We start from the raw sequence: 25730 nt of genomic DNA, 5'->3' as shown, positions 1-25730 counted from the left end.
GCCCCCAGTCTCCCTTTCCTCCAAGCAGAAACTGAGCAGGCCAGCTCTTTAGAAATATAGATTTGGTAATCCATTCAGGAAGGTTGGGGGCAAGAAGGCTGGAGCTGAGGGGATTAGAAAAACAAAAACTCCAAGGGCAGGACATGACCTTTAGAACACAATAGGATTAACCCACCACCATTAGAATACCAAAAGGGCACACTCAAGTTCAGGTAAAGTACGCAGACAGGGACAGGGACCTCAAAAACAAAGCTCAAGAAGGTATAAAAACCAACCCACCCAAAAACAATATCACTTTTTGACTACAAAGCTAATTGCAAAAGGTGTAAACTTCAGATAATAAATACCAGAAGGGATCTTAATCAACTGGAACAATACAATATATCGATTGGATTCCATTTGGATGGCAGGAGATTTCAACGAAAGGAACAGAGCATTCCTGAATCAAAGAGTACAACATCAGCAAGAGGATAGGAAAGGCCAAAAACAGATAGAACAAACAACAGAGGAAATAATTACACAAATAGAAGAAGGGAAAGAGAAGCCAAATCAAGAGGGTGAGGGAATGGCAAGAAAGCAGAGGACTACAAGATCGACAAGACCTAAATACAAGTAAATAAAATGGAGAAGGAAAATGGATTTTTTTTCAGTCAATATAAATGGACTGAATTCCCCATCAAAAAGGAATAGAATCTTTTAAAAATTGCAGAAATTAAATATTGATATAATTTCTCTGCAACAGATACATATAAAAACAATATTATAAAGTTTTGGAATACTCAAAAATTGGGAAACTTTATTATGCATCAGCACAACAACAAAAAAGAGGAGAATACATTAAAGAGACAATAGATTCTAAAATGATTTATTCAGATGAAGAAGGAAGAATTGTAATGGTAAAAATATTTTTACATCAAAACCAGATACTTTGGGTAGTAATATATGTACCAAACAATAAACAAGAAGAATTCTATCAAAATCTTCATAGAAAAATAGCAGAAATGGAATATCAAAACATTTGCCTAGTAGGGGATTTTAATGCAATAGTAGACATTAGAACAGGAAAACAAGGAAGAAAAAGATTACCTAAGACTTTTTCCAACATGGTAGAGGAATTTGGTGTACAAGATACTTGGGGAGAAACCAGTCCAGAAAAACTACAATATACATTTTACTCGAATAGCCATAAATCTTGGTCCAGAATTGACATGATTTGGATGATGCCTGAATTAAGAACCAATATGCAAGAGATTGAGATAGAATTAGGCACTTGGGCAGACCATAATCCTTTAAAAATGAAATGGAAAGGAATACAAAAAAAATTAAGATGGACCTTGAATCAATCCATATTAAAAGAGAAAGAATTTATAGAATTAGCAACAAAAGGAATGGAGCTTTTTTAAAAAGAAAATAAAAAGAAGATACATTACAAAATGTATGGGATACAGCCAGAGCATACTTTTTATTTTTATTTTTCCTTTTTTCCACTATACAACAAAAATAATACTTTAGAGGTATAGCTATAACATATATGTCGAAAAAAAACAAAGAAAAAAGACAACAATATATACTGTTAAGGAAGAATTTAAAAAACCAGAATTAGAACTACAAATAAATTCACAAAAGAAAATACTGAAAAGACAAATGGAAATAATAAAACATAAATTAAATTTAATAAAATCAGAAAAAATGGCACAGCAAATTAGAAGAGCAAAACAAAACTTTTTTGAAAATGCAAATAAACCAGGAAGATGGCTACCTTACAAATTTAAAAAACAGAAGGAGAAAAAATTGACAAATAACTTAGTAGATGAAAAAGGCTGTTTATAATTTAAAAATGAAGCAATAAAAAGAATATTATGAGAAACAGTATGATATAGAAGAAATTTCATGGGAGAAAACATTTCAATATATGGGAAAAATAATTTACCAAAAATTTCAGAAAACTTTAAAACTATGTTAAATGAGAAAATAGCAATGATGGAACTGACAGAGGCTATAAGAAGACAAAAAAATAAAAAAACACTGGGACCAGATGGCCTCCTAGCAGACTTGTACAAATGTCTACAAGATACATTAAGTGTACCATTGAAAGATGTCTGTAATGAACTTTTATTGGAGGCGAAACTCCCAAACACATGGACAGAAGCAAATATTACTTTGATACTAAAAGAGGACTCAGACCTGACACTGATAAAAAATTACAGACCGATATCATTACTAAATGTGGACTATAAAATCTTTACTTCAATAATAGCAGAGAGACTGAAAAGATTTCTAACTGAATTTATACATCCAAATCAAAATGGATTTCTACCAAAGAGATAAATAAAAAATAATTTAAGAGTTATAATATTATGAAATGTATCCAGGGAAAGAATTGGCATTAGTATTTCCAGATGCTCAAAAAGTATTTGATAATGTTTCCTGGCAATTTTTGATTCAACAACTAAAAATAATGGACTTTGGACAAAATTTTATAAATATGATTACAACAATATATCACAAACAAACAGCAAAAGTGATTGTAAATAGAGATTATACAGAGAATTTCAACATAAGAAAAGGCACAAGACAAGGATGTCCACTATCTCCATTGTTATTTATTTTAACTTTGGAAGTTCTAAATACAAATATTAGACAACACCCAGAAATTAAAGGACTAGAAATAAAAAGTGAAATTTATAAATTGCAAGTATTTGCAGATGACTTGGTATTCATTCTAGAGTAACCTTTAGAGATGATTCTTAAATTATTGGAAAAGATAGAACAGTCTGGAGAGATAGCAGGACTGAAGATAAACAGAAAAAACTAAAGTGATAGTTAAAAATCTTACAGATAAACAAAAAAACAAGTGTCAGAAAAAATAGAATTACAAATAGTCAGAAAGGTTAAATGTTTGGGAATATACCTGACAGCAAGATGTTCAATGATAAAGGAAGATAACTATATAAAACTACTGAATCAAATAAAACGTGACTTGGAAAAATGGAAAAACTTGCAACTGTCAATATTAGGAAGAATTGCTACAGTGAAAATGAATATATTACCAAAAATATTGTTTCTATTTCAAATGATACTTATAAAACTGGAGGAAAAAATATTTGAAGACTTAAATTCTCTAATTTTAAAATTTATTTGGCAAGGAAAGAAAGCTAGAATTAAACTGAAAATGTTATAAAAAGCTAAGGAAAATGGAGGTTTTGGCTTGCCAGAGTGGATTTATATTATCAAAAATCAATACTAATATGGGTGAAAGAATGGATAACTCTTAGAAATAAAAAGTTGTTGTATTTGGAGGGACATGACTTACAACTTGCTTGGCACACCTTCTTATGGTATGGGAAAAATAAAATTTATAGATATTTTCAAAACCACTATATTAGAAATGCATTATTACTAACATGGGAAAAAATAAAATGTAAAATATACTTGAAAATTCCAGATGGCTCTCAACAATGGAAGCATTTGTACATCCAAATGTAAATTGTACATTTAGTCAGTCTTGAGAAAATATGGACATATAAAGATATTCTAAACTCTGAAAGGAATTTAAAATCTAAACAAGAGATGGAAAATCAGGGTATTGATCTATCAATCAATTTATTAATATTACAGCCGAAGGCCAACACATAAATTAAACATTCAAATAAAACAAAACTAGACAGAACCAAACACAAGAAGACATAGCAATATATTACAATTAAAGATGTAATCAATGAGTAACCAAGGTCTGCCTAGTTTTACAGACAGTATAACAAAACCTAGCTACCTTCAGAAAAAATTAAATCATACTGACTTGATAATAAAAATACATTGAGTATAATCTAATGCTGGATAAAAACATGCAATAAAATTAATTATAAAAGATTATTAAAAAGATCTAAATTGTTTAGTTATTTTTCTGGTGAATCCCCAATGCTGCTGCGCAGAATCTAGCCACCTGCGCCATGATCACTGTCTGCTCATTCTTAAGAAGCCACTGGAGATAAATTCTTTCCAAATGACCAGGATGATCAGTTATGGGGAGGATATGGTTTTTCCAAATAGCTCTGTAGAAGGAACATTGAAAGAGTATGTGTCCAATGGTCTCCATCTCTTTGAGCCACAGGAGCAGAGTCTTTCAGACAATGGTATCTTTTTATGCTTGCCATACAGGATGGCCAATGGAAATGCATGGCACCATGCGAGCAAAAATGCTTTTCGGTGGTTTACTGCCTCCAATTGACTAACTGGCAAGTGTAACCACATATCTAATAAAGTCTGGAGCCAGAAACAGCAGAACTATACCTAAGTCCGCTTGCCTCTCAATGTCCTCTACCCTTTGACACAAGGATTGTTTTGCTTGATCATAATCCAATTTGAGAATTGAGGCTGACGAGAAGTCTAGCTTGGCAAGGTTGGACTCGACTGCCTTGATCCATGAAGAGGAGAATTTACCTTGAAGAATTAATGGAGCGGGCTTCCAGTTCTGGATCGTGACGCTGGCGGACGTGCAGACCATCGCTCCCTCCGCTGTCTGGTTTTCTTCTGCTGGGGAGAAAGTCACCTTGGAGGGGCGACGAGCGTGAAGAAGACCTCCTGTTGGATCGCGGAAGGGCAGTAGCCCTTCCGTTTGATCCAGGGCAGCTCTTTGAACCAACTGGGAAAAGATTGGCCATTCACATGGCCCATCATTAAGCCACTACCTGCCAAGGCCAAATTTACATCCAAGCACTTCAAAAGCACAGTGGAGGAACTTGGTGAGACTTTACCTTCTTGTATCCCAAGTACTTTCCTGTCAAAAGCCTTCTGCAACTTCTTTCCCCTGTGAGGAGATAGGGAAGGGAACGTTTTCTTCCTACCCTCTAAGATGGCGGCGCCTGACTACATAGGGAAAATAAAGCCCTGAAAAATACAATTAAGTAACTGGATTTATATTACCTTGATATCTGGGGACCTAAAAATTCCTACTCCCACGTGGACCTGTCACCTTATCTATGAAAAAAAACTTTATCTGGATAAAAACCTAGCCCTGGTTTTGAAAAAAAAATTAAATGCTGTCAGGGACATCTTGTGGCAAAGCCTGGTATAGCAAGTAAATATTTTTGTTAAAGAGACCTGCTTACAGCCCAGATTTGTCCTTGGTACTATCTAAAAGAGATAAAAAGCTGAGAGAACAGCTGGACAGTGAAATTGGTTTTTAGGAATTGTGGAGGTGAACATTTATTGACTTTCATCTAAGAAATAGCCTTCATTAAAGGACTATCTATAACTGTGTTAGAAATGGAGGAAGACCAGCAACAAATTAACTATAAATTTATACTTGAAAAATTCTTGAAGGTACTGAGATAATTAAATCCAGACTGAAAGACAAAGGCGCCAGCTTAAACCTACAAAATGACACTCTGATTTCAATGAAAGAACCTATAATCCAAAAACCAATAGAAGCAGAAGAAATTAATACCAAGACAAAGGACTTTAAAGATCAACAAATACAATCTACTGAAAATTTTGACAGACAAATCCTGACCGCAACTAAAGAACCTACAACTCAAAAAGCAACAGAAGTGGAACAAAGCAACGCCAACAGGGATGCTGTTAAAGACCAACAAATACAGCATACTGAAAACCTAGATAATCAAATAACAACTATAAAACTGGACGTGACTCTCTACCTAAACCAGAAGAAACCTGATAAACAAGAAGACCAAACCGAATTGAAGGAGCCACTAAGACAACAATCCAATGACTGTGAATGGGCCAGCCTTTCTGGAAAACTGATAACTAGATGATCTCCCTTGGTTCAAGTAATATCTGCAAGAATGAGGGGAGATTTTTCTGATGATTTAAAGGCATTGATATGGAAGCCTGGTTGGCACAAAAAGAAAGCCAGAGTTAGATTTTTTAAAAATGGGATCTTTTGATTCATGATAGAGGATCCTAAAGTCTCAATTAATGGGCTAAAGGGAGATTTTTAGATGAAGGGAAATATGATTATTGGATTCAAATATTGTTGTTAAATGATAAAAAAATAAGGGATTAACTGACTTAATATTTAGGATTATAAGGGAAATGAAAACTAACAATTAGGAATTAGCTTTGAACTATTGTTTAGCCCAGATAATATAGATGATGGATTTGAGATAATAAAGGACACTCTATTAGTAAGTGATGATATATTAGGATGAGAAATAGAAAATATTTATGAAATAAGATAAGAATATATTTAAGTAAGTAATATGTATATTCTAGATATGATAACTTTTATGTAGTGAAATAAAGGAAATTTGGATTACCTGAAACTCAAACACTATGGATATTAAAGGTTAAATTGAAATATTGTAATTAAAAATTAGGTAAAACTCAAAACAGGACATGGATATGTATAGGCAAAAAATATATTGATAAATGTTTTAACCAAGTTTGTTATAATTAGAAATCTACTAGCCTAAATGTGATATAGCAAATGTTAAGGGAAATAGAGAAGGAATTTCTGATGCTGTAACCTGAGATATGTACCAAAGACTTTGTTATTGAACCACTGATTACCCAGTCACCATGCTGCTTTCCGGATACTTAATGTAAAACTGGAAAACCAATAAAATTTGTTTTTTAAAAAAGAATTAATGGAACAAGGCCTTGTGGAAAGCAATTAAGCCTTAGCCAGATGTTTAAGGAAGCTATACAGATTCTTGCTTCAACTTTTATCAATCCTGTCTCCAAGCGCAGAAGTACATTTGAGACACAGCGTGGTATCTGGAGAAGTGTTCTGATAAATTTGGATTGAACTCTTTCAAATGGTGTAAAACGTGAAGCTGAGGGTCTGAGCAAAGTCCCATAGAGAAGCTATGTAGCGACCTGGCCAGAAAGAGCTTAATTGCAGCTGGAACATAATGTCCTCCCTTTGTGTGGAAAAATTTAAGAATGGCATTCGCTGATTGTTGGCCAGAGGCAGCCACATATTCTCCATGGGCTTTTCGTGAGCCAGTGGCATGGATGACCACCCCTAGGTACTTAAAGGTGGTTACCTGTTCTATTTTGTGGCTATTTAAATACCATGAGTACCATTTTCGCCTTTTTGCAAAAGCCATAATCTTTGTTTTCTCATAATTTATGTCCAGTTTATTATATTTGCAACACTGGACAAGGGCTCGTAAGGCTTTTTTAAGGCCAACTGGCGTCCTGGAGAGGATCACAGCGTCATCTGCATAGAGCAGCAAAGCAATGCTTCAGTCACCTATTTTTGGTGGGTGGTAATTTGGTTTATTTAACCATTTTACCATATCATCCATGTAAAATTGAAGAGCAAGAGGGCCACAATACACCCCTGCTTAACCCCCTTTTGAGTTTCAACTGACCTCGAGAGACACCCTTGCATATTACACCTCACCTTGAGGGATGTTTTGATATGTAAGTCTATGATCAATTGAGGCAACTTCCAGCTTCTCCCATAGCTTAGTCCTTGTAACCGTGTCAAAAGCTGCCTTATGATCTATAAAGGCAGTGTATAATAATTTGAGATTTGTGTGGCATGCCTATCTGTGATATGACAAAGTAAAAGTTAAAAGTAAAAGTAACAGATGGTTAACAGAGGAATTTTAAGATTAGTGTAATGTTTAGCTCAACCTCTCGACTGCTTTTTCTTGTATGTATGTATGCATATATGCATGTATGCATATATGTATGTAAAAGGGAAGGAGAATTTACTGCTTTTTCTTTTCTTTCAGCACCCAACCTGGGTGGATCCTACATGTTAAATGTTAAATTTAATTGATCACTTTTTCCTCTTTTTTGTACAATTTTTTTTCTTTTTTGTTGTTGTTAGGGTTGAATGTATACTTTTGTTTTATTTCATTTTGCTTGTTTATTTTACTGTTTGTAGTTTATCTTTTATGATAAAATAATAAGTAATATTTTTAAAAAATGATAAAGCAGTTGGAGGCCAAATCGTATGATGAACAGTTGAGGGAGTTCGGTATGTCTAGTCTATGAAAGAGTAGGATTAGAAGGGACATGATAGCTGTCTTCCAGTACTTGAGGGGCTGTCACAGAAATAAAGAGGAAGTTGATGTATTCTCCAAAACATCAGAGAATACGACAAAAGGTAATGGGTAGAAGCTTATTAAAAAGAAATCCAACCTAGAAATAAGGAGAAATTTTCTGATAGTAACAGCAATTAATCAATGGAACAATTTGCTTCCAGAGTTGTGGATGCTCCATCACTGGAGATTTTCAAAAACAGGGCAACCATTTGAGTGGGATGGTGTAAGGCTCCTGCCTTGAACAAAGAGTTGATCATTCTAGAAGACCCCCAAGGTACCTTCTACACTATTGTTCTATGTTCCTGTTCTGACCTGTGAGATTCCTGAGAACTATGGGAAAGGGGGCATCTTCCCACTCACTCAAACCAGCTAGCCGCAGTGCCACTCCATATTCTTGGTGGAATGTTCTACTCTGAAACCTTGAAACCAGATAAAGGATTGGTGAAGGAGGAAATTCCCTGAAGGATCTAGCAGGATTCATATGTTAGGAAAGACTATCATGCTAATACCTGCCATAATGGAATTCCATATTACATCTCATTTCATGCCACTTTGAAAATTTAAAGATGGATAGTAATTAAGAAAAATGTGCCTCATATGAGGGCTCCCTTTCCATGGACTCACACTTTGACATTTAGAAAACTAGAACAAATATTTGTTAAAATAATTAAGGGATAAAAGGAATAGATTCATCTTTATAATGCCTATCAACAATTACTTACAGTTTGATTGGGCTTCTGGAGGAAATTGGATTCGAATGATGGCCATTAGAATGAATGAAAATACAGGCAAAGAAATTAATATGAAAGACCAAAGCTGTAAAAGAAGAACAAATTATATTCAAGTTTGATATATTTGAAAAATTTTAACAATATTAATCATTCAAAATGAACATCTCCTTAACAAGAGTTATAAAGTAATAAAGGCAGGAAACAATTAACAAATAAAGTCAATTTTCATTTTAACACAAAGAACAAGCTTTGCTATAGAAGGTCTCAACTTTTGCTAACTAGGAAAGATTAGTGCTGAAAACTCTGCCAAAGGAGGCAGATTCATCCTGTAAGTTATTATGAGGCAATGATCTTATGACATGGTTAGAGAATCAAGGTTGGACAATTACTTCCTTATTTGCCTCCTTGGAAAAAGTTTCTTTTTAATGGCTTATACATGCTTTAAGAACATTGGAGGCTTTTGTTCTTTTCGATAATTAGAAGTATCTGGAAATCAGTGACATTATTGGGTGATTTGTTGCAGGATTTCAAGGGTATGGACTTAGGTAGCTCTTTAGGGCAAGAAGCCTGTGTGAAGAGTCATCATTTTTTTAAAAAAAAATATAAATACTCTGTAGTCCTGCTATATAACATGGATATGCTTTTAATTTAATTTACTGTACACCACTGTATTACAATTCTCCAACTAGCGCTGACATTTGATAATTTGAGTATCCTGCTTCCTATCCTCCAAAAAGAAGTAATATATAATGTTTACATTTTTGTTAAAAGTCTTTAGTTAAAGGACTTTTGCATGCAGTGAGCCAGTTGCCTTTGAGATTAGCCTAGGTGAGATGGGTGGCATACAAGACAAATAAATAAAAATAAATAAATATGTCTCTGACCATACTGATAGGGATTTCTTGGAGTTCCTCATAATGCCTTTTGAGGATTACACAGAATTTGGTTATCATAGGGCCATCCATAAAGATGATTTTGGAGCTTTGGCCAATTTAGTATGGACTACTCCTGGTAGTTATGGACACAGCCAGGTTATGGACACAGCTGTATGAGAGCTACTATGAGAGCTGTATTGGCTATCTTTTAGCATTTGGACACAATTCATTGGTGTTGGTGTCATACCTGCCCCAACCTGGATCCTTAGGAAAGAAAGACCCTTGACTCCATTTTTGTGAAAGGTGTACATTTACTAAAGACCAAGTAGTGACAGTAGAGCAAAGCCAAGCAAAGAACTGAAATTTAAGCATGAAGATTCCCTAGTTAACTTTCCCTTTCCCCCATTCCTCCCCTGTGTTATCTGTCTATTGTCCAGTTAAAATTCAAAGGATTTGTCTTGGTAATGGTCCCTGCTCTGGTGGCTAGGTGGTGAGCCATTGAATTTTCCCTCCCAGGCCTCTTTGGATGTCTCAGTATCTGGACTCCCTTCTAAAGAGCATGAAACATGATTCTTCAGAACAATATATGACGATGGATAAGAGCATAGAACTCCCAAATAGTGGTATGTTGGACTGGCTATAATTGTCATTAATGTTTCTTATTATTAATATTAATTCTGTTTATCTTTGTATTGTAGGCTACTCAGAATCTTTGGATAGGGGAGTTATATAAACTGAAATAATACTAAATAAGAGTGATGTAACTTATTATAGCAAGTAGTAAGTCAGTACTGTTTGCAAATTGCAATACTTGTTGAAATTGTATTGTGCAAATATATATTTTTTTCTAAATTTTATTTTATTCAAATACAAATAATACAATGCATATAAATAATACAAATAATACAACGCATATAAATCTAAATAAAAAACAATATAAAAATACAAATATTACAGTGCACCCACACCTCTGGAGACCATTTTTATTATCTATATTTCTTCTCATATAACAACTAACAATATACAATATATTTCAATTGTGCCCTTATCCCCTCCAAAACAGCATATATTCTTGAGCAGGTTTATTCCCTTGGCCTGCCACAAAAACTGTTTTTATAAAATCATCCTATATTTCATTATAATTATTTACTTTAATCATCCCTTTTTTAAATTTAATTTCTGTTTTTAATTTATCATTTATTGCCTATTCTATATTTCATTATACCACCCATTTCTTTGTATAACCCAATTCCGTCTCCAGTATTTAGCCATTCACTAATCTAGCTGCCATTATCAAATTTACAATCAATTCCTTTTTTGCTTCATTTATATCTTGTTTTTCCACCAGTAACAGTAATGCAATCCTTGGTAACATATCTAAATTTACCTTCAAAAGTTCTCTAATTTCCCTAAACATCACGTCCCATATCTTTTGTGCACTGTCACAATCCCACCACATATGTTTATATGTTCCAATCTCTTTCTCGCACCTCCAGCAAATATTTGTATATTTAATATCTATTTGATTTAATTTACGTTGTATTAGGTACCACCTCCATATCACCATTTTCCTTAACTCTAACTGACATATTCTTATATACTCTTCACCTCTTCACTTTCTGCCATTAGAGTGGTATCATCTGCATATCTTAGGTTGTTGATATTTCTCCCGGCAATCTTAATTCCAACTTTTGATTCATCTAGCCCTGCCTTTCTCATGATGTGCTCTGCATATAAGTTAAATAGGCAGGGCGACAGTATACAGCCTTGCCGGACTCCTTTTCCAATTTTGAACCAATCAGTGGTTCCGTGTCCAGTTCTCACTGTTGCTTCTTGGCCCGCATATAAGTTTCTCAAGAGACAAATGAGATGGTCTGGTACTCCCATCTCTTTAAGAACTTGCCACAATTTGTTGTGATCCACACAATCAAAGGCTTTAGCAGAGTCAATGAAGCAGAAGTAGATGTTTTTCTGGAACTCCCTAGCTTTCTCCATGATCCAGCGTATGTTGGCAATTTGATCTCTAGTTCCTCTGCCTCTTCGAAATCCTGCCTGTACTTCTGGTAGTTCTCGATCCACATACTGCTGGAGTCTAGCTTGTAGGATTTTAAGCATAACTTTACTAGCATGTGAAATGAGTGCAATGGTGCGATAGTTTGAACATTCTTTGGCATTGCCTTTCGTTGGAATTGGAATGTAAACTGACCTTTTCCAATCCTGTGGCCACTGTTGAGTTTTCCAAATTTGCTGGCAAATTGAGTGTAGCACTTGTACTGCATCGTCTTTTAAGATTTTGAATAGCTCAGCTGGAATACTGTCACCTCCACTAGCTTTGTTGTTGCTCAGATTTTCTAAGGCCCATTTCACTTCACCTTCTAGGATGTCTGGTTCGAGGTCAGTGACCATCTCATTGTGGTTATCTGGGATGTTAAGCTCATTCTTGTATAGTTCTTCTGTTTAGTTTTGCCATCTCTTCTTAATCTCTTCTGCCTCTGTTAGGTCTCTGCCATTTTGGTCCTTTATCATGCCCATCTTTGCATGAAACGTTCCCTTCATATCTCCAATTTTCTTGAAGAGATCTCTGGTCCTCCCTATTCTGTTGTTTTCTCTATTTCTTTGCACTGTTCATTTAAGAAGGCATTCTTATCTCTTCTAGCTATTCTCTGGAATTCTGCATTCAATTGGGTGTATCTTTCTCTTTCTCCTTTGCCTTTCGCTTCCCTTCGTTCCTCAGCTATTTGCAAAGCTTCCTCAGACAGCCATTTTGCTTTCTTGCATTTCTTTTTCTTTGGGATGGTTTTAGTTGCTACCTCTTGTACAATGTTGCGAACTTCCATCCATAGTTCTTCAGGCACTCTTTCTATCAGATCCAGTTCCTTAAATCTATTTGTCACCTCTACTGTATATTCATCAGGAATATGATTTAGTTCATACCTGAGTGGCCTAGTGCTTTTCCCTCCTTTTTTCAATTTAAGCCTAAATTTTGCAACGAGAAGCTCATGATCTGAGCCACAGTCAGCTCCTGGTCTTGTTTTTACTGGCTGTATAGAGCTTCTCCATTTTTGGCTGCAGAGCACATAGTCAATCTGATTTCTATGTTGACTGTCTGGTGATGTCCATGTGTAGAGCCGTCTCTTGGGTTGTTGGAAAAGAGTGTTTGTTATGACCATCATATTCTCTTGACAAAATTCTATCAGCCTGTGCCCTGCTTCATTTTGTATTCCAAGGCCAAACTTGCCTTTATTCTGGTTATCTTTTGGCTTCCTACCTTAGCATTCCAATCCCCCATGATGATAAGGACATCATTTTTTGGTGTTAATTCTATAAGGTGCTGTAGGGCTTCATAAAACTGGTCAATTTCATCCTCTTCAGCACCAGTGGTTGGAGCATAGATTTGGACTATTGTGATATTGCATGGTTTGCCTTGGATTCGAATTGAGATCATTCTGTCATTTTGGGGATTGTATCCCAGTATTGCTTTTCCTATTCTTTTATTGACTATGAAGGCTACTCCATTTCTTCTGAGGGATTCTTGCCCACAGTAGTATACCTGATGGTCATCTGAGTTAAATTCACCCATTCCTGTCCATTTTAGTTCGCCTTTACCTATATATTCTTTGTTTTCCTCACTTTCCTTTATAATCATTTCAAATTTTGTTAACTGTCTATCTTTCACCTCAAATTTTTCTTCCATTTTTCTCCATTTCTCTAACTGTATTAAATTCAACCAATTTAATTTAATATCTGATAAAACATTCTTTAATTGTATTATATTCTTTATCTTCTTCTTCCAGTCTTCCCATTTATATATCTGATTTTTTTTAATTTACTAATCCAATCTTTCAATTCAGTCTTAGGGAATTTCTCCATTTCTACCACTGGTGTTAAAGGAGAAATTCCTGGCATTAACCGATATCTCCATTTATTCCATAAATCCATCAATTTTTTTTAAAAGGGATTTTGAATTCTTTTAACAATTTTTTAATATCCTTTTTAAACCAATGTGTTTCTATAGGATCGTCTATTTCCCTTAATTCCTTCAATTCTATATCACTCCATAATATATCTCTATGTACTGCTATAATATCTGGGACCACCCTTAATTGATTAGCTACCCAATAATTTCTAACATTTGGAAGACCTAGCCCACCCTTTTTTAATGGTTCATACCATAATGCTTTACTTATTCTTGCTCTCTTACCTCCATTATAGTACACCTCCAGCAATCTCTGTATTTCATTTAATTCTTGAAAACTTAATTGGAATCATCTATTATAGTACACCTCCATTATAGTACACCTCCAGCAATCTCTGTATTTCATTTAATTCTTGAAAACTTAATTGGGCTCATCCAAAACAAAACATTAATTTTTGGAAAAACTTTCATTTTTATTGCTGCAATTCTTCTGAACCATGATAATTTTACTTTTCCATATTTATCCATTTTATTTTTTATTGTGCAAATATTTAAGGGGGAAGTCTTACCACATTGAAACATTAATTAGGTTATGTTAAATTGAATAAGACTGTTGTAAGAAGCATTATTTGGAATAAGTTTTTACAAACTAAAATATACGAAACTATAGAAGAGGGCAAAAAAGGCACAAGAATGTCTTCCTTCTATTGAAGAATCAGACCTTTTGTCAGGATCTCCATCATCAGCCTGGCGCCTTGCTGGCGTCCTGCCATCAAAGGGGAAGGGAGGAGGGAGGCATTTGGGATAATCCACACCTGTGTATCTAATGGTGGGAAATGGGGAGGGGGAGATGACATGTGAAAAAAATCAGAGTTGTTTGTACTTGTTACACCAGGCATCTTCAAGATCACTTGCCATGGATGTGAAATTCCAACAGCCTAACAACCCAGAGTTTCCCACATCATTGTAGCGATCCCAGATTGGCTAGCAACAGATCAGACATTGGGAGGAGGGATGGGGAACATTGGGTTTGGCTTTTCGTATTGGTGAGCAGGAACTTCAGATTCCACCTCACCTTCTTGCAACGAATAACTTTAGTAAAAGTTCTTTTCAGTTCAATCAGTTGGAGTCAGGAGTCTGTTTTCATAAATGATTGTTTGGGGGCAGGTCTGACACCATTCTTTCTTTTTACTAAACAACAAACTAGACAAAGAATTTATGAATTTAAAAAATCCAATTGAAATAAAGTATAAATCAAAATATAATTTATCAATATATAAAACAAAACTCTACAACTATGAAATAGGATGATTCTAAGAAGGTAATACATATTTTTATTCCATTATCTGACATAATTTATCTCCATTTATATTAACTAGCTGTCATGGTTCCGACTAATGAAACACTTCAAAGAACTTCCAGGCATGTTTATCCTAAAGCCTTATTACCAGTGTTACAAATTGATGGCACATCATGGAGGCTTATGCCAGAATCTGAATTCCTCTGGCTGGCATCTAACGTTTCTTGCTAAACCCCTCCCTTATCTTGCAATCACAAGTCACATCTTCTAATTAGCCCAGAGGGCAGAGATTCACTTCCATTCCTTTTCTCTGGCTTTTGTTATTTCCCCTCCCTTTTCTCTGTCATCTGAATTAACTCTAAAAATACAAGACAGTTCTGCATATCTTGTCAAAGCAAGAATATTCAATATTAGCAGCATTGACATCTGGCCCCCCTTACAAAAAAGGACAGATCCTGTAATGTAAACAAAAGCATATGTTAATGACTAGTTTTTGGTTTGTTGGGGTATTTTACATGAAACCTTTTGACAAGCCTGTCAGCTTTCACCTCAATGGATTTCACCCAGGTGGCTTCAGACAATGGGTATCCCTTCCATTGTACTAGATACTGCAATTTCCCTTTAAAGATTCTAGAGTCAAGAATACATTTCACTTCATAGTGTGTCTGTCCCACAACTACGAGGGGCCCAGGTGCCTTCTTCGGAGGAGGTCTTAAAGTGGAGCCCCGATAAGGTTTCAACAAGCTGCAATGGAAGACTGGGTGAATTCTCCCTAAAAGTCTAGGGAGTTTTAGTTCTATGGTGACCGGATTGATGATTCTTACTATGGGGGAATGGCCCCAAGAATTTTGATCCCAATTTCTTGCTGGGCAATTTGAGGCATAGATAATTAGTTGACAAATAAACCTTTTCCCCAACTTGGAATATTCTTTGGGGAGCCCTCTTTTTATCAGCCTGCTTTTTATAGGTTTCAAAAGTCTTTTTAAAGTAGTTTTTGTGTTTCTCCAAACTTCTTCCCACCCCCTCACCCACTGGTCAAGTGTCTGGGAAGCGGAGGGCAACTGAGGATATTCAGGTATTGGGCTGAACTCTTTTCCTGTGGCCACTCTGAAAGGCATGTAGCCGGTGCTGCTGTGCACAGAATTATTGTATGCCACCTCCGCAAAAGGGAGAAGATCAGTCCAGTTCGTCTGTTGGTAAGAAACGTAGCATTTTGTTAGCGGCTTCTGCGGCTCCATTGGTGGCAGGATGAAAAGCAGAGGATAACCCTTGAGACGATCCAATTAATTTAAGAAAACTTCTCCAAAACTTCGCTGTGAACTGCACCCCCCTGTCCGAAATTATTTGCTTAGGGGCGCCATGCAGCCAGTAGATATATTTCAGGAACAATTTGGTCAGTCGTTGGGCAGATGGGAGTCCTTTGCAGGCGATGAAATGAGCCTGCTTTGAGAACAGGTCTATTACAGTCCAGATGACAGTATTTCCACTACTTTCAGGTAGGTCTACTATAAAGTCCATAGCTATTTCTTCCCATGGTTGAGAAGGGTCTGCCATGGGTTGCAGTAACCCAGGGGTTTTCCCTGGGATTCTTTTCATTGTGGCACATACAGTACAACTTTTTACATAGTTTTCCACATCCTTTTTCAGCCCCGGCCACCAAAACTGCCGGCGGGTGAGGTGTAGGGTTTCCAAATATCCAAAGCATCCAGCCTTTTTTACATCATGGCTGTGTTTGAGAGCTTTAGACGGAGGGCTTCTGGCAAATATAGCTTCCCCCCCCCTTTGTAAGCCAAGCCATTCCTGCACATTAGGGAGGTTTGATTATCTTTGAACCATTGGTCAATGAGGAGCTCTCGTTTTATTTTCTTTACTCCAGGGTCATCAGGTTTGGGGACCCTGCGAGGTGTAAGTTGAGCGGCAGTTTGTGGATTGGGAATAATTACCTCATTAACCTCCTCTCATTCGCTTGTGTATTGGGGTAACCGGTATAGCGCATCAGCTAGGAAGTTCTTTCCTCTTGGTATGTATTTTAGAGTGAAGCGGTTAAAGTACTGTGCCCACCGCACTTGCTTTGGGGACAATTTGCAGGGAGTTTTCAGTGCTTCTATATTTTTGTGATCTGTCCATACCTCAAATGGCACCTTGTTCCCTTCCAGATAGTGTCACCAGTTTAATAGTGCCCACCTAATCACGAAGGCCTCTTTCTCCCAGATTGCCCATCTCTGCTCGCTCTCAGTAAATTTCTTAGAGGTGTAGGCGCAGGGTTGCAGGACCCCACTTTTGTTCTTTTGCAGTAACGCAGCTCCAACTGCTACATCACTGGAGTCGGCTTGAATTACAAAGGGTTCCCCTGGGCAGGGGTGCTTTAGGACCGGTTCAGCAGCAAATAGTCTTTTTATATCCTTAAAAGCTGTTTGACAGTCCATTGTCCATACTCATGGTTGGCCTGGACGTGGCTTCCCTCCTCCTTTGCCTGTTTTGAGTAGTTCTATAAAGGGTAGGGCAATCTCAGCAAAAGAGGGGATGAATTGATGATAAAAGTTGGCAAAACCCAGAAAGCTCTGGAGTTGTTTGCGAGTCTTTGGGGGCTGCCATTCGATTATAGCTTTCACCTTGGCTGGATCCATTTCAATACACTGGTTGGAAATTCTGTAGCCAAGATAGTCTAATCGGGTTTGGTGAAATTCACATTTTGACAATTTGGCATAAAGCTTGGCATTTAATAGTTTCTTTAACACTTCTCTCACCAGCTTTATGTGATCAGTCATATTCGTGCTGTATAACAGGATGTCATCAAAATACACCAAAACCCCTTTGTACAAGTGATCATGTAGGACCTCATTAATCAACTGCATGAATACAACTGGGGCCCCCTGTAGTCCAAATGGCTTGGCATTGAATTGATAGCTCCCCATAGGACAGTTGAAAGCAGTTTTCCACTCGTCTTCCTCTTTTATTCTCACCTGGTAATATGCCTCTCTCAGATCCAATTTAGTGAAGATACTCCCCTTAGCCAGATGGGTTAATAAGTCCTTTAGGAGGGGGAGGGAGTATTTATTTTCCACACTCACAGCATTGAGACCCTTATAGTCTATGCAGAGACAAAGAGACCCATCTTTCTTGTCTTTGAACAACACAGGGGCTCCCACGGTAGATTTGGCCCATTAGATAAACCCCCTCGCTAGGTTTTTGTTCACGTATCGCTGCATTTCCTCCATTTCGAGGGGGGACATAGCATACATTCTTGGTCGTGGGAGTTTGGCTCCTGGCACCAGTTCGATGGAGCAGTCATTGGGTCTGTGAGGGGGTAAGGCATCACATTCTTTTTCACTGAATGCCTCTGCCAGATCCCAGTATTCATTGGGGATGACTGGCCTAAGATGCCCTGCAACATCTGTTGAATCAACGGGGGGATTAGGCCCTATAGGTAGTCTCACGGTTCTCATTCCTTTCTCCCACCAGATAAACGGCTTCCATTTGTCTAACCAGGCCAGCCCTAGGATTACCGCCTCAGTCATTTTGGGAGCCACCAGGAAGCGAATAAACTCCCAGTGTGCACCTATTTCTAGGCGTAAGGGCTCGGTTAATTGTGTGACAAGAGTCCCTCCCATCAGGAAGCCATTGGCTTGCTCAAACCTCACAGGTTTGGAAAGCTGTTTTGCCTGTATGCCCATTTTCTTGGCAAATGGCAGACTAATAATACAGCGAGTGCATCCCAAATCAATTAGCACATTTAAGTCCATTTGCGCCCCATACTTAGGGATTGTAAGTTTGGCAGCCAGTGAAAAAGGCAGGATTTCTCGACTCACCATTGGGTCATTCTCTCCATCATTGCTGTCAAAGGAGGGTAGAGCAGGGGCGGGTCCACCCGGAGTCTCAGCGTTCTCCTGCATGGGGGGTATAATCTGGGCAACAGGTTCCTGCATGAGCCGATTGGATTTTTCCCTCTTTAGCCGCTGAGCAGTTTTCTTTCTCATTGCTGGTTCCAGTCTGCTCTGCAGTCGGGGGTTGGGGACTGGACAGGTTGCCGCTCAATGTCCCTCTTGTCCACACTGAAAACACTTAATTGATGGGCCTGTAGGTGGCCTGGGTCTCTCAGCCATTGCAGTAGTTGAAGGCTTTCGTGGGGGTGATTGCTGTCTGGGTAGCTCTGGTTGCTGCTCAGGTTCATGTGGGGGAGGCTTCTTATAGCGGGCGAGCCGAACATCTAGCTTCACTGCTGCCTGGTACCATTCGTGCAGCTGATCAGGTATGGCTCGATAGATGCATGCCTGAGAGAGGTGATCACAACAGTGAAGTATTGTATCAGGGATTGTTCAGGCCACCCCTCTATTCGGCCTGCTATCTTGTGAAATTCCTGCACGTACTCCTGGGCAGGCCTGCCAGCTTGTTTTATTTTGTGTATCTGTTCTCTTGCTTTAAGACCAATAGATGGGTCCTCAAATCTTTCTCTCAGCCCTAGGAGGAAGAGCTGGGGTCTTCCAATTCAGGGCCTTGCTCATTATATAAATAATTCAGCCATTCGGATGCTTCTCCCTCTAGGTTGGACGCAATGACATCGACCATGGCACCTGGGTCCGGGTAGAGATAGGCTCAGCAATTCAAATGAGAGCACACTTGGTTGAGGAAAAAAACCAGCTTCTCTGGGTCCCCATCAAAGGTTGCTCTGAAAAGGGGTGCCATTATAGGCGGTTGTGGCCCCCACTGGGGCTGTTGCTCTTGGCTCCATCCTGGCTGCAGATTTGTCTCCAGGGGTTGCACGCTTGGGGGCTGTGGCCAATCTCCTCGCTGCTGGCCCCATCCTGGCTGCAGATTTATGCCTAGGGGTTGCCCACTTGGGGGCTGTAGACAATCTCCTTGCTGTGGTCATTCTCCCACCAGCTGCTGATCTCCTGGCTTCTGTATCACCCCAAGCCACTGCAAGGCCTCTATTAGCTGTGGTATGCTCAGCTGCTGATGATCATCTATCTGTGGGGGGTGCCAATCTGCCCATTGCTGCTTGGGACTCCCTCTGCAGTTCCTGGCCGGGGGAACCAGGGTCTGATCTACCAGGGAGGGGTTGTAGGCTTCTCTCTGCAGGAATCGATTTCTGCTTTTCACTTCTGGGGTTTGAAATCTTTCCAATGACTCACCCAAAGCTTTGTTATCTTTCAATTCTGCTTTTGAAGTCTTCACTCCCAGCTGGGAGATCTGCCAGAGTTCTTTCTCCCCCCGCTGGCTGGCTGCCGCTCCAGTCCCTGGGGAAGCTGCTGCCGCTGAGAGGCTGGCCTCAAGCCATCTCTCCCCTTTCATAATGAGATCTTCCCCGAATCTTTATCAGTCTACCCCTTAGTTTAGAAATAGTGATTGGAGTTCGGGACCCCTTAATTGGTTTGAAGAATTTGTAGATTCTGGCATGCTGTCATGGTTCCGACTAATGAAACACTTCAAAGAACTTTCAGGCATGTTTATCCTAAAGCCTTTATTACCAGTGTTACAAATTGACGGCACATCATGGAAGTTTATGCCAGAATCTGAATTCCTCTTGCTGGCATCTAACTTTTCTTGCTAAACCCCTCCCTTATCTTGCAGTCACAAGTCACATCTTCCAATTAGCCCAGAGGGCAGAGATTCACTTCCGTTCCTTTTCTCTGGCTTTTGTTATTTCCCCTCCCTTTTCTCTGTCATCTGAATTAACTCTAAAAATATCAGACAGTTCTGCATATTTTGTCAAAGCAAGAATATTCAATATTAGCAGTGCTGACACTAATATTAAAACTATGGTTATACATAGAAATAAAATCTTCTATACAGAACAGAAACTAACCTCCAAGAAGGGTTTTAAATGACTGATTTTACCATTGAATTGATATTAAAGTATTTACATTAATATTGACTAATGGATTAAACTGATTGGTAGCTACATTATTTTGGAACAATATGAATTAATCAAAGGCAACCTAGATTCATTGGAACAAATAAGAAAAATAGTTTTATTCCTCCATAATGTTGGATATGTTCAACACTTGAATTATTTCTAAAAATAATAAAGGCAGAATACAAATAAATAAATAAAATAATGACAAGGTATCAGATATTATTTCTCCTCAAGATATTGTAAAAATATAAATTAGGAAAAAATTCCTTTATGTGATCCAGAAGCAATACTTTAAACAAAAGCTTTTGTAAATCTCATTCATAGCCTCTAATATATATAAAGAGTAACAAAACAAGGTTGCCCACTCTCTTACTTAATCTATATAATGTCACTGAAGCCCTTCTATGAAAACTACAGAATAATTCAAATATTGGAGAAATATTTGCTCCATAATTTTTTTAAAAAATAATTGCAAGTATGTTCGATGATGACACTGTTTTGATGACACTGCCTGAGCCAAACAAGGATTTGCTTTGGATTACTCAGTACATATTAAAATATGGTTAAGTGGTTGGATTTTAAATAAAATTTTAAAAGACCAATGTTCTGTTCATTAGTATTGGCCCCAAATTATAGAAAACAGAAAAAATAAAATTCTAATTAGTCATAAACACATAAACACTTTGGGATTTTAATTAGATTAGTTCTAAATTGCAAACAAAATCTATTAGTACAAAACATGAAAATCTATCTATAAATTAAAGTTAAATTTAAGCATGAAACACATTAAGTCTATTTATTTTGGGAATATTGCATCTTATAAATTATTATACTTTTTAAAATATTATTAATTTTCCAAATCACTCCTCAACTAGGAGTGATCAGCATCATAGCAAAACATATTTATAAATTTGCATTCAAAAGGAAAAGGCCATAGAAAAATAGAAAAATCCATAAAAAGTTGAAAAATGAATAGGTTTTTCCTAAAACAAAGTTATAATTTCAAAACTCTCTATTGTAATGAAAGGCACAGTGTTTTAAGTTTAGTAGTTGAAACATCACATTTACTGTATATAGTCAAGATCTATATATAATGTTGTATTATTTAATAAGAGACCAGATTTCAATTGGCAGGATAAAAAAATCTGCAAAATGCTTTCCTGGAGTACATAACTGAAATCCGGTAATAGTAATACCAGACATGAGTACCATGTCACTCCCCATTAATGCCTGTTGCAAGACATTAATCATCCTGGTGAATTTTAAGGCACACCAGATAAAAAGATAAACAGGTAGATCTGTATAAGCTAAAAAATATAGCTTTATAAACAGAGGAATGATATTTAAGATAAGACTAAATTGGGTACAATGTTCCCAAGCTCTATTTTCACAAAATATGAAAAAAGGGAAATAGCATGATATTTTCTGTCTTTGAAATAATGGCAAATATAGGCATTTACAAACTTTCAAATATTATTAAATTGTTAAAATTATTTTCAAGCATATAATAATAATTTTCAACAGTTTTGTTTGATTTGTCAACTGAACACATCTGCTGTAGTCCCCTCTCACCGTTGAATGAATTGTATGTTGAACATATTGGAATAGTCTTAGTAAACCCTTGGACTTCACTTACATAAATGTGACACCCAGGAGAAATAAACCTATAGAAAAATACTAAAAATATATTAATAAATGCATGATTAGATGAACAATATTTAATGGAGCAAATTGACTTTAAAAATCTCCAGAGTTTTCTATTTTGGTGGCAAGCCAAGAGAGCAGCTATGTTAATACTAATTTGTCACCATTTCTTCACTCAACCTCCCCATTATTGCTCCTGTTGTGCTTTCACTGGGACTATTGCTTATTTTATTTAGTTAATTAGTAATATCCTGCCTTTATTATAATTATTATAAAAAACTCAAGGTGATGAAAACACAATACTTTTCCTCCTCTTATTTTTCCCACAACAATAATCCCGTGAGGGAGGTTGAGCTGAAACAGAGTGACTGGCCCAAAGTCACTCAGCTGGCTTTCATGCTAAAGGTGAGACTAGAATTCAGAGTCTCCTGATTTCTAGAACAACACCTTCACCACTACACCAAACTGTTCCTCTCCTTTTCCTCTCTGTGAGTACTGTCACAGCTGGATGCTGCTATGTTTTATTTTATGATGCATTGGTCACATGCTATTTCTCAAATTGGTTTATTGCACTTTAGTACTTAACAAAACAGAAAATGCATTGCTAAAGGTGAGGGGATAAATGCCCCAAAGGCAAGTCTAGAGAAAGTGGCTTACAAAGGGAGCAAAACTATTAGTAGAGCAGCAGAATAAATAATCCATTCTGAATGAGATTTCCAATACTCTATATTGTTAATAGAAAGAGAATGAGCAGAAAATATATGGGGAAAGGACCCACACTGGCCCAGCAAACTCACCTTACATCAGCCTAGCTTTATTTATGTGGATGAAAGCTAAGTGAAATTGTTACAAATTCTGCCATCCCCTATCAGCAATTATCATGTGATTGTTTAGAATGCATGGGGGGGGGGACCTTTCAAAACTTCATATATAAAAATACCAAGAATCAGCCTTGATGGGATTTAGAACAAAAATATCCTAGTTAAAAATAATTAATGAAAGACTCTTACATAAAGAATTGGCTTCATAAAAGAGAGAATGCAACACAGAGGATGTTAAAAAATAAATGACTATAATCCATCAGCATCTCTGCTACAGTACATAAAATATAATATATACAATTAAAGGCTGCTACCTTTAATAAGTTACTTATTGCATAAATGCTTCCTTGTGCAGATTCTAATTTAATCTAAACCAGCCTTCTCCAATTTAGTTCTGGGACTAAAACTTCCAGAATTTCCAGCCAGCATAGCATTTTTTTTTACTAGTCATATTGATGTATTTTCTTTTGTTTTTCTTTGCTTTATTGTTCTATTATTTTCACTTTGTTTAAATTTTCTATTTCTTCATGGTTGTGAGTTGCCTACAGCAGCCCATGGCAAGACAGGCAGCAAATAAATTTAATAATAATAATAATATAATCCACATCAATAGGTAGAAAAAATGTCAAATGTGAATATCTGGCTGATTGTGCAATGAATCATAATAAGCATCATCTAATTAGTGAAATAGCAAAATACTCTCTGCTCTAAGTTGCCAACTCTTGAGATGAGTAACTAAAGATATAAGCAGCTCAGTAGAAATATTATATTGAAATAATACTTAGAGCACAAGGACATGCTTACTTACTATTCCATCAAAACCAAAATGGAGAAATTTAGCAATGGAGAAATATTCTAATCCAAATTTTCCTTGTCAAGCTGGCTTTCTGTTTGGTTAACATAACATTTAAAAATACTCCCTCCCTTCATCTGTAGGTGCCACCCAATGTGGCACATTTGAACAAGAAAAAAAATAAATCTTTCCACAAATACAGCAGCAGCTTTGGTTGATCAAGTAAGAACTCATAGATACATATATCTATAAAATATACAGTTATGACTCTTACTCATTGACCAGACATGAAATAGCACATTTGCAAACAAATAACACTAGAGAAAATATTTTTCACACTCATCGTTTTGAAAAAGTGTATTACTACCTTTTCTAAAATAATATTTTGTCCTGGATTCCCTGGGACTTAAAATTCTCTTGCTTTTTAATTTCTATACTTACTGGTTGCCTTTTGACACTCAGCCAGTTCTTCCATAGCAACACCCACAGGTGTCGGAAAAGTGAAGCCATCCTCAAAAGAGCTTCAGCAAAAGAAGAAAGTTCTTGTCTTCTCTCTGACCCAGTCTTAGGTTGCCAAAAATGTATGCTGTGATCAAGATTTGTATTGCTTTGCCTATGCACCTTTTCTATACAACCCAGATGTCTAGTTCATCCCTTTGTCTCTGCTCTGTGCACATTTCCTATTGCACATGCAACAGGTTGATTCATCCAATGAGAAGCAAAGAGTGCTAATTATAATATTATACTACTCTCTCAGCTTTCTTCAGTCCTGGTGTGATAAGGCTGGTGCCATTCCAAGAAGATGCTTCTGCTGAAATTAAAGAAGTGCACCTTTTCTCCCACAAGGAACTCCCTACCACCTACACATATAGCCTACAGAAGAATTGACAAAAGAAGCAAGCAACCTAGCGGCTTGCCAAGCCAGTAGGACCTGTTTTATTTCTTTTTCCTGATTTAATGCACACAAATTGGCTGGGAATAATAGAAAGTAGGTACATTACAGACATTCATTGTACTCCATTTAAATAAAATTAATGTTAATGTTTGTCTAAAGCGAAAGACAGGACATTATTTTCCATGAGAGCATTTAAAAAAATTCTAGACCATATATGTGTTCATGGTAAATGCTTTAGATTGATGCTTAATGCATAAATTAACATTATGTCACACACAGGGTCTTTTCTCACTGTAAGTTTAACTGTACTCCACCCTTGAGCTGGCATAAAATTATATCGGCATGGAATTTACTGTGCCAATTGCTGATTTCTGTTCTGCCTCCATTGTCTCTCTTTCAAGTCATTGAAAATATATTACTTTCTTCTAAAATGAAAGCCTAAGAGAGATTGTATTACTATTATCCTTCTCATCTTTCCTATTACCTATTCCTATTGATATCTTATGACTATCATTTTGTTGGTTGTATCTTATGATTTATGATTGCATCTCATGATTTATGATTTATCACTTTGTTGCTTGTATGTATACTGAGAGCTTACGCACCGGAGACAAATTCCTTGTGTGTTCAATCAAACTTGGCCACTAAAGAATATTCTATTCTATTCTATTCTATTCTGTTCTGTTCTGTTCTGTTCTGTTCTGTTCTGTTCTATTCTGTTCTGTTCTGTTCTGTTCTACAGCCTACCTTTGGATATTGTCAGAATAAGGAAGAAAATATTGTGCTAAGGACAAGCTCAACCCAGTCTCTTTCATGAGCTGGGAATGAGATAAAGCCAGAAACTATATCGGGTTTTGTTCTGTTATTAGATGTA

General features: G+C 36.9%; 1 protein-coding gene across 1 annotated transcript in view; it reads right to left on the bottom strand.

Moving 5' to 3' along the window:
• ABCA12 (ATP binding cassette subfamily A member 12) overlaps positions 1–24812 on the bottom strand; it is a 224960-nt gene extending 200148 nt beyond the window's left edge. The window contains exons 1-2 of the mRNA XM_039355317.1: positions 24403–24812; positions 8747–8840 (exon numbers count right to left, since the gene is read on the bottom strand). Of these exons, the coding sequence (XP_039211251.1) occupies positions 8747–8840; positions 24403–24471 (163 nt within the window). The 5' untranslated portion in view covers positions 24472–24812. The remainder of the gene's footprint in view (positions 1–8746; positions 8841–24402) is intronic.
• Positions 24813–25730: the final 918 nt, after the last annotated feature.

The sequence above is a fragment of the Crotalus tigris genome, unplaced genomic scaffold, assembly GCF_016545835.1.
Source record: "Crotalus tigris isolate CLP2741 ecotype Arizona unplaced genomic scaffold, ASM1654583v1 scf7180000018674.437415, whole genome shotgun sequence".
NCBI lineage: Eukaryota > Metazoa > Chordata > Lepidosauria > Squamata > Viperidae > Crotalus > Crotalus tigris.
Note: the sequence above shows the minus strand (reverse complement) of the source record. Positions and strands in the feature narration are given on the sequence as shown.